The 10,278-nt window shown below is 41.0% G+C and overlaps 1 protein-coding gene across 3 annotated transcripts in view; it reads right to left on the bottom strand.

The window, feature by feature from the left end:
• The window catches only part of ap1b1 (adaptor related protein complex 1 subunit beta 1), a 32,680-nt gene extending 22,910 nt beyond the window's left edge, over nt 1-9,770 (bottom strand). The window contains exons 1-10 of one of the 3 annotated variants that reach the window (XM_084054997.1): nt 9,730-9,770; nt 7,272-7,338; nt 4,398-4,503; nt 4,165-4,300; nt 3,268-3,513; nt 2,711-2,901; nt 2,348-2,569; nt 2,081-2,201; nt 1,743-1,838; nt 1,400-1,515 (exon numbers count right to left, since the gene is read on the bottom strand). In XM_084054997.1, the coding sequence (XP_083911123.1) occupies nt 1,400-1,515; nt 1,743-1,838; nt 2,081-2,201; nt 2,348-2,569; nt 2,711-2,901; nt 3,268-3,513; nt 4,165-4,300; nt 4,398-4,503; nt 7,272-7,308 (1,271 nt within the window). In that variant the 5' untranslated portion in view covers nt 7,309-7,338; nt 9,730-9,770. Of the gene's footprint in view, nt 1-1,399; nt 1,516-1,742; nt 1,839-2,080; nt 2,202-2,347; nt 2,570-2,710; nt 2,902-3,267; nt 3,514-4,164; nt 4,301-4,397; nt 4,504-7,271; nt 7,339-9,373; nt 9,444-9,661 lie in introns of those variants that run through there. The other 2 variants (XM_084054996.1, XM_084054995.1) reach the window with 2 other exon arrangements.
• Between the last annotated feature and the right edge of the window lie 508 nt (nt 9,771-10,278).

A 10,278-nucleotide genomic window follows, 5' to 3' on the forward strand; every position in this document is an offset into this window, starting at 1 on the left:
GGTAATCACAGACATAACATGCAATTAGGACAAAACAAAAACAATTTCAGCAACATAAGGGAAATAATGTAGCGATCTATGCAAATGTGCTGAAGAAAACCCCAAACAAAACACAGAACACTAAATTACTTAATCACGGTACAGGAAAGAGAAGGGGCAGGACATGTATCCAGCCAGAATCAAATCATGACATGTCCCATCATGAGGTCGTATTATCTGGTCAGCTACTGGCGCACTGTTAATGATTGTCTATGGCCCTCTATTGGTCAGACCCTTGAATTCAGCCTTCCAATTGCAGCCAATGGAATAGAAAACAAAATCAGCCAAAGAGGGTAACAATATATTCTGTAAATAATGTATTTCATACATTATTTAAAAATGCAGAAAATATTAAGTGATGTCTAATAAATTGCTGGCAGAAGTTTGACTGAATACAGACTCATAGCTGAGAGACGAACTTAAGCTGGAAACCATACTATAATAGCGCTGTCAGTGTTTTGTTTTTTTTTTAGATTTTTTTGGGGGCTTTTTATAGCTTTATTTGGAGAGGGACAGTGAAAGTAGGCTGACAGGAAACGGGGAGAGAGATGGGGGAAGACACGCAGCAAAGGTCGTCGGGAACGGGACGCGAACCCGCGACACGCTGTCAGTTAAGGGATTTCAACCGAGGGTGCCTGGACCGCGGCGCCACGGCCCAGGCCTGCGCTGTCTGTGGTTTAAGGGGAAAAGCAGACCAGGGCTCCACAGTACGATGGAGTGGCCGAGTGCGTCTATGAGAGCGTTCTATCTGACGTATGGATCAAACAGTAACTCCACTGGACCCTGACCCCAAGAATCATGCTCCAACTGCATCGTCCTGCCCTCCACAACAAATGTAGTGCAGATTGTGAATAACTGCTTGTGTGTAAACGTATGTGACAGAAAAAAATGTTCACTGAAGAACTCATTTGCATGCCTTTCACCATTAAGGTCAAGCAGAAAACACATTGAAAACTGTGAGCTTTTACTCTGCCCCATCACGAAACCAGTACATGATAATCAGTGAAACAGAAGTCAGTATAACCACATCATGTCAGAACAAGGGTCACTTCAAAAGCAAATGAAGCTCCACTTTATGTAAAACCCTTTACCAGTGGAAAATCAAAAGATCTTGCATGCAGTTACAAATGACAAAGTGTAATGAAACATAAATGACCAAAAACAAATTGAATTGGTTTTCCATCCTGGATAAATTAATATCATCCCTGTAGTGAAATTTTCTCAAGTCTCCCACAGCTGATAATAAGTATCATTTCCTGCATTTCGCTTAATAAAAACAAGATAATTTGATCATAACCACTCCCACAACATACATATAAATCAGTCAGTCATGCAGCAGAGGCATTGATAGATAACATACTTGTTGGGGTACTTGCGGAAGATGTCCTTGATCACCACAATGGCCTCCTGCACCACATAGTTGACCTTAGTCTGGATGAGGTCCAGCAGAGTGCTGACACAGCGCTCTGCTGATTGCTAATGGACAGAAACGGCAAATACAAACAAAACTGTCAGGCTAAATGAGACATTATACAGCACACAAACATGATGCGTTTCTTGTGCATTTGTATCTGTACCAGATGTACCAGTAAACATGAATCATACCGATATGTTAGTTATACTCATCTCTATACACTGTTTGTGTTGTTTTTTCCACTAAAATAGAGGTTAGATCTAGTCAGAATTATGTCATCTCCACCTACCTCTACTTTGATGGCACAACGGCCAATGGCTCGAACTGCTTTACGCACAAAGTCCACGTCTACCTCAGTGGCATACTCCTTTAACTCAGCCAACACCTACAGCAGGACATAATATCACTGTCAGTACCACTGGGTCACTTATGGTTTTTGTTTACATAATTACTTGTTTAAATTGTAAAAACAAGAAGAAGAAAGGGGGGAGGGGGTTTATTCTGGATGATTTCTGTGGAACTACCAATCTGTTGTGATAAGATCCTAATGTTTACTGTACTAAATCATACAATGTTTTACATCCGTTTTCCACAATCTAACAGTTTATGAAGTGATCCGTGCATTACCTGTGCGATGTTTGCTTGAGAAGCCAGGCGAATCATGATGTCCAACTTCTCCAGCTTTACATAAATGGGGTCATTGTACTTTACAAAGAAAACCTTCATCTCATGTTTCAGTATCTCTGGGCTTAAGAAATAGTAAATGGACAAAAATGGTTTCATTAGTGACAAAATACCTGCATACTATATAGTATTATAGATAGATGTGCAGAAGCGTAGTGTCCAAAAAGGTCCCATTAATCATCATGATGATGAACAATGTAATGTTTTTACCGTTTCTGTACAATGAGGTTGATGTTCCTGAGTGCAACGTATTGCAGCTCAGGCTCTGCTGATAGCAGGGTGACCAGGGGTGGAGCCAGCTTCTTCAGCAAGGTTCCGTAATAGTCTAGATCCTTAGGCAGCATCTCCATGAACTTCATCAGAACTTTGACAGCTGACAACACCACCGCAGAGTTAGCATGGGACAATCGAGGGGTCACTCGCTCACAGATGCTGGAGAAAGACAGCGATGGCGGGTGGAGGGGATAAGGGAGTAAAGACAAGAGATATATAATATCCTGGGTATATACTGTATATTCTGATGTATGAGACACTAAAGAGAGACTTGTTTGTTTGTGAGGTGTGCTCTCTAACCTTTGGGACTCGCGGTCGTCCCGTGGTGTGTAGTTGGCCAGGCAGTCCAGAATGAAGATCTGACCCCATTCTGTGCACTCATTAAGAGCTGTCAGCAGCTTGTTGATGGACTGGGGGTTCAGGTCCAGAAGGTTACTGTTGGGGTGAGACTCTGCGATCTCAGACAGGGCTGCCACTGCATTTGCTACCACCTAATGAGAAAGATGAATGAGCAAAATGAGACATACTTACTGCGACAGGAAGCCTCTGATATGATCTATGAAGCATTTTTCTAAGAACTCAAAGGGTAGGTAAAATAATAAAATAAATTGTCTATAAAAACTGTCAAAACAAAGGGGTCTAGGGTTTGCTGGGGAAAGCAAGTCTGAAGAGGTGGGCAGAGAAAGACAGAGGGGGCAAGAGGCAGGCAATATTCCTTAAGCGGAAAAAGCAGTTTTTGTGATCTGGTTTAGGTGGGGAGGAATGAAGGGTGGGGTTGAGATGATTTCGGGGAAGAAAAAAAAAATAGATACTGAAATTTTCTTAGCCAGTGCACTTCAAAGTAAAAAAAAACATACCATGGGGTTGGAGTCAGAGATCAGGTCTTTGAGGGTATCCAAGAAGCCCTGGTCCTCCACCAGCTGGGCATTGATATCATGGAGCTTTGCCACGCACACAGCTGCAGTCTTCCTCACATAAGGGTCCTCGTCCTTCAAACATTTCCGCAAAGGCTCACAGAGGTACTCTGTGATCTTGTCCACACGGATACAGCCCATGGTACGCACAGCCAGAGCACGGATCAGAGGATTTGGATCTTCACAATCCTGAGGGAGCCCAAGAAACACACTAGTGATGTACTGGGAGGGGGAAACTTTTGGGTTTCATCAACTTACTTGAATTAATTCTTACTCTATGAACATCATTTTGAACTCCCACAGACCACATGTACAAAAAAAATCCCAAAGACCCCAGAGACTAGTATTCAGTATTAAATACCAACACTTAAATAGTACAATACGACTATTGCCGTTCCTAGTCCAGTCAGTGTTCTTGAATCATACTCAAAGCCACAACCTCATTTTATCATCAACAATAGCCATGGACAGTTCACACAGACATGTCCACAAAGACAAAATAATTACTTCATAGCGGACTAGCAGAGGATGTCTGTCCAACTAGCTAGCATAATTTAGACGCCTTGACCATCCCACCCTTTTGTGTCATGCCGCCCACTGTGAAGGCATGCCCACTGCCCCAAAACAGCACTCCATTTCTCCACCATGCTCTGAGCCTGAAAACAGGACCCTCCTACCACTGTCAAGACTATCCTGAGTGTCATCCTTATATGGAGAGGTTATCAATTCAGAACGATTCTGATTCAATACCATATGCAAGGTGGTGAAAACAAAATTGGCACCTTTGTGGTGCGCAAACTAGTGAATGAGGCCCATTGTTACAAGAGATTAGTACTTTACCTTAACAAAGGTATTAACAGCCATGATGGCCATGTCAGGCTGGCTCTTAGCATAGTTCATCAGGTAAAGGTAGACCAGCTTCTTGAGTTCAAGGTTGTCAGTCTGCATGCAGTTCACCACATCTGGAAACAAAGCACTGCACAGGAAAGAGTTTTCTATGTGTGACTTTTGTACCCAAATTAAAGACACTATCAAGTCACTGTAGGGGGTTTCAATTATATTATTATTATCACCTGACATCCTTTCCGACTGTCATAGACGCTATGACCTTCTTAACGGCCTCCTTCTTCTTCTCCTTCTTATCACTGTTGAGCTCCGCCTTCAGCTCAAATATCTCCCCTAAACACATTGAGAGAGAGAACCACAAAGGAAAGCAGATAAAGGTTAATTCAAACATGACTTATGCCTTTGTCACAAAATAAAAACTAACACAAGGTATTTTCAATGTACAAATATGAAGTTGACTGCGATTGCCTAAGGATATTTTAGCCAAACGCTTCATGAGAAAAATGACATTTAAAAGATGTCTGTAATATTAGTCAAATGTCTGAGAGAATGTACTGTACACACATTCTACAATTATGTGTACAGTATAGTTTGTGGTTTAAATGTTTAATGTTGCATATCAACATGCAGAATTGCCACACTATCAACTATTTTCACAAGTATATCTTGACTCAGTTGCATGCTTGTGTGTTTGAATTTAGCGAGCAGCTGTGAGGAACCCTCACTGGTTTGGTGACGTGAAAAAAAGATGTGCTCAACCAAACGTGAAACACAGAGACAGCGGGGCCTCTACTGCTCACAGAGCTAATGCTCAAGGTGTCCAATTTGATTTAGGATACAACCACAGCTGTTCAATTGCTGCTTTCACTAATCACACACAGAGGGGGGGTTATACAAGGTATTTAGTGTTTTTCCTCTCTTTCAAACTTTAGACTTAACCCGACTCCGCCAGATCTCCCTGACCTCGGTAGCAAAACCGCTGCAAGACGGTTTGGCTACCGAGGTCCACACCAACCAATCATATTGACGTGTCTACATGACGTATAGTAAAGGCCTTTGCAGACAGGGTGCGATTTTTCGCACGGAAAAAACGGAAAATATCATTTTTTAACTGAACACTTGATTCTCAATGACCTCATGCACACCGGCTCCTAATTTACCGTGCGGCAATGCGATGCGGCGCTGCATTTTTTTTTTCAATCGAACCCAGTTCGATTCGTGCGTATTTTTGCATGCGGTAAAAACTGATTGACTAATCGCATCCTGTCTGCAAAGGCCTTAACAGCGCCAGCAGTAGTTATTTTGTATACTATTCAACCATGATGAATCATGAAAGAACTACAACGCAATAAGCGCATCTCGATGGCGTCACATCCGGTCTCGCCAGGATCCCGCCCCTAGCAGCCGCTGATTGGTTCGACCCGCCGTGGTTCGGTGTAAGCTCCAATCTCTGAGCGATCCCAGATCCCATCTGGCGGAGTTACTTTAGACTGGCCTTAAGTTAGAACATTTTGTTGTTTGCTAAACAGTGATTATAGGACATGGGTCTTCAACAGGGGGTCCGAGACCCCAAGGGGGTCCTCAGAATTACTAGGGGGCTGCCAGATCTTGCGATAGGAACTTATTTTTTTACATTAACCACTTGAACCCCTAGCATCCTTATTCTGGGAGGGGGGACATTAGCAGAAAATAACCCATGTACAAGCTGAGACATCTCTGTCTCAGGTACAGGGTACCTGAGACAGGACTTCAAGGCTTCAAGGACATTAACCACTTGAACCCCTAGCATCCTTATTCTGGGAGGGGGGACATTAGCAGAAAATAACCCATCTATAAGCTGAGACATCTCTGTCTCAGGTACAGGGTACCTGAGACAGGGCTTCAAGGACATTAACCACTTGAACCCCTAGCATCCTTATTCTGGGAGGGGGGACATTAGCAGAAAATAACCCATCTACAAGCTGATACATCTCTGTCTCAGGTACAAAGTACAGGGCTTCAAGGCCCTTGTTATAGGAGATTTATCATACATTTTCACAACACAACGGCAGAGGACCTACACCCCCTTATGATCAACGGGACACCAGTGGAGAGGTTGAGCAGTTTCAAGTACTTCAGTGTGCACATCACTGAGAACTTGTCATGGACAATGCACACGGACACTGTGGCGAGGAAGGGTAAGCAGCGCCTGTACCACCTTAGTCAGATTTGGAAATTAAACGTATCACAGAAGGTCCTGAAATCCTTATACTCTGCTACCACTCAGATCATTCTAACAGGGGCTATCACCATGTTGTACAGGAATAGCTCCACACAGGACCAGCAAGCCCTGCAGAGGGTGGTGCGCTCGACCGGGTAGTGGGTACCATGGGGACTTCACTCCCCCACCTGCAGGACTCGTACTCCGGAAGGTGTATGAGCAGAGCTAAAAGGATTTTGAAGGACTCGTATCATCCCAGCAATTGTGCTGCTGCAGTCTGGCAAACTACTGTGTTAACACAAAGTCACTACACTTTACAGTTTTCCTAAATTCATTTCAGTTTACATCTGTAATGTAATCTCATAGATGCCTATATGAATTTTGTTTGTGAATGTTGATACAATTGTACTGAAATGATGTCTAATTGTGCCTATATGATTAGGCTACATGGCCTTTCTAGTGTTTGGAGATGATAGTTCTAAGCTCCCCAAATAGGTACATAAACTCCTGAACAAGGATTTACCAAAGAAAATTAAAAAGGAAGTGCCAGTGGCCTATTGCACCCTAGATAATGATTATTGGGTAGTATTTCTTATACATCCTATTTGTTCTTCTTCCAAAATCTGTACATTTATGAATCAAAATATCAAATATCAAAATCCTGACAACACACAGATCACGTTACACATACAACATCTCTACCCGCAGTTCCACCAAGGGTCTTGAAAATTGTAACAAGTTAACTTTTTGGGTAACTTGGGTAAGGGTAACTGAGATTATTAGTGAAATGTTTTAGTAATTAGTTGTGCCGTGTGTTAATACCCAACACTGTTGAATGTTTCATTCTTTAAAAAGTGTCTTTGGTTACTTTAAAGAACAAATGAGATGCACTCATTCACACCTTTCTTGGTAGTTGTGAAATACTTGGAGTCTGTCATCTTGGATCCAAATTGTCCTTGTCCTTTTTCCTGTGAGAATATGAGAAAGAGAAATAACAGCTCGTGATATCTCTTTTCCTGAATGGAAACTCAGGGATTCACAAGCAAAACAGGAAATTCTAGAAAGTGCAAGTACTGGCAAAAAGGAAGGAATTGGTCTTCACTTGGACACTTTGCAGAGACATGTTTTCTCAGAAAACAATGGGTTTTTACTAGTAAAAAAAAAAGAAAACCACTATAAAAACATCAAGGTCAGCATTGAGTCATCATAACCCCACAGCACACAAACATGACTTCTCGTTATTAAATTCCATTCCTGATGCAATTACATTTATGGGAAAGATATTTTCTTATATTGTCAAAACAGACTATATTCTACAATTAAAGCTACCATAAACAATGTTAACAGAATTAAACCTCTCATTTTAAGATTAGCCTACTGTTTTACAGAAAAAAAAGAAAAAACACACAAGAAAATTATACTGTGAGAAAATGTTAAAATATACTTAATGTAGCAAAGAATGTATAGCAGTTTATCTCTCTGTACTGCAATAATACTGTTTTGTATCGACTACATCATTAGAGATATACATACATTTGTTGGTTGAAACACATACACTACAGTAGGAATTATATTTTAAATGTATGGTGAAAAACTTTGTGCCAATTAAATATTGTTTTCCTTTATCCAACCTCATAATAAACGTAATCACCACATTGTTGAGGATTTGTAAGTGATGTCCTATTGTGGAGTTAGTGCATCATAATGTTAACCGTCATCGTTTTACAGATAATAAGACACCATGCAATGCAAACCTTTGTAATGTTGCACAAGACATCCTTTTACAGTCAAATAAAACTGAAACACACAGTTCTTAAAATTGCCAACTTATGATCAACCCTTCCTATATGCAATTAGACAAACAAACCTGCTGTCTGATGTAACCTATAATGTTTGCACTTTAAAAGGTGTTCCTGAACTTGTTTTGTCAGGCATTTTGTTAATGCTGTGGACCTGGGGCTATATCAGCAAATCCTGTTTGAATAAACCTGATAGGGCAATATTCTCATGTACATGGAATACATAAAACAATATCTGACAATTCAAATGAAAAGACCAAAACAGCTGGCTGCAGTCATGCAGTGACTGAATTTGAAACCATTTTGATTCCACCAGTTTTTTGGCAGCAGTCAACAACAGATACTATCATTTAGCCAACATAACGGTTACTAGCTACATTAGATAAACGGTTAGCTACAGTATATGAAGCCAAAGCTTTGCTAATATTTTGTATGACATGTCAACCTCCAATAATGTCTAGCTGTCAGCTTCAAGCTAGCGTAAATTAATTGTTTAGGCTAACTCAACCAGCTAACTGCCAGTGGTGTAGAAGAGCAAATAAGTACATTTACTCAAGTACTGTACTATAAAGAACAATTTTGAGTTTTTTTTTTGCTTTCCTGTAGTATTTCCAATTTTAAGTATTTTTACTTCTATTCCACAACATCTCAGAAACAAATATTGTACTTTTACAATTATTTGAAAACTTTACTTACTTTGTAGATGTTGATTATTACTACAAAACATACATTAACCACTTCAGCCCTACAAGCTCTTGTGAGCTTGAAGATCTGCTATTTTCAAAAGATGTTAAAAGGGACAGTCTGCATAATGAGTCATTTCTACTTTTGGTACTTTAAGTACATTTTGATACCAACACTTTTGTACTTTTATTAAACACATTTTGAATTCCAGACTTTTACTTGTAACAGGATATTTCTACATTGCAGTATTGATACTTTTACTTAAGTAAAAAAAAGTGAGTACTTTTCCCACCACTTCATATTATCAATGACATGTCAACCTCCAATAACATCTAGCTGTCAACTAGAAAACATGAATTCTTACTTATAGCGAACTTCAAGCTATAGTCTAACTGAATTATTGTGGCTAACTCAACTAGCTAACTGGCTACAACCAGGCTAGTGCGTCAGCCGTCATCATCACAACGATACGGCTAAGTTTATACGTCGTCGTACGACCCTATTGTCGTGCATTACTCACGCATAGCTGATTTGCCCATTCCTGCATCTTTGCTGAGAATGTTGGCTGAATGAAACAGCTGCTAAAATGCTAAACAGCTGCTAAAATGCTAGCTGTGCTGCTGTACGGTGTCTTCTGAGGTGTCAGCTAATGCTGCTGGGGCTAATGTTGTCGTGTAGCAGCTAGCAAACACACCGCTATAAGACAGACATGACCTTCTAAGTAGAGGCTTAAGGAAGCCTTGCCCGGTTAGTTAAGCTTTTAATCTATCGACCTATTTTAAGAGCAACTCGGGCAGACTTTACGTACCTGCTGGAGTTGAAATGAGACTCGTAACACAATGAAACTGAGGTGAAAAAACGCCAGACAGGTCTTACCGTGGCAGGCTTGCAAAGTGCTGTGGCCTTCGTTCCCCTGACTCCCCTCCCACTTGATTTACTTTACTTCCGTCTATCCTTGCCAACGAAATTAACCTCCTCTCTTCATTCATTCATTCATTCATTCAGTAGATGTTGTTGTTGTTATTGTCTACATTAGTGGTTCTCAACCTGTGGTTCGGGACGCCCAGGGGGGTCCCCACATGATTTCAATTTTTTGGGGGGGTGGGGGGGCCCCCAGAGGACAGTGAAGTGACAATTTAAGCACTTTTAATACCTAAAAAATGGCAATATTGTCCAAAAATATCAGAAAGATGCATTTTAAAAAGAAAATAGCAGATCTACAAGCTCGTATTTATCACTGAGAGTCAAACCAAATGTAATGCCTCCACTCCTATGTTCCAAGTGCTTGTCAGGGTGGGGGGGTCCCCAGAGTTCAAATATGATTATTTGGGGGGGTCCTGGCCTGAAAAGGTTGAGAACTACTGGTCTACATCAATGGTTCTCAACCTTTTACATTTCAAGGTCTCCCCTAACGGGTCCATTTGT

This window comes from Gymnoscopelus microlampas (genome assembly GCF_963454915.1).
Source record: "Gymnoscopelus microlampas genome assembly, chromosome: 4".
Classification (NCBI taxonomy): Eukaryota; Metazoa; Chordata; class Actinopteri; order Myctophiformes; family Myctophidae; genus Gymnoscopelus; species Gymnoscopelus microlampas.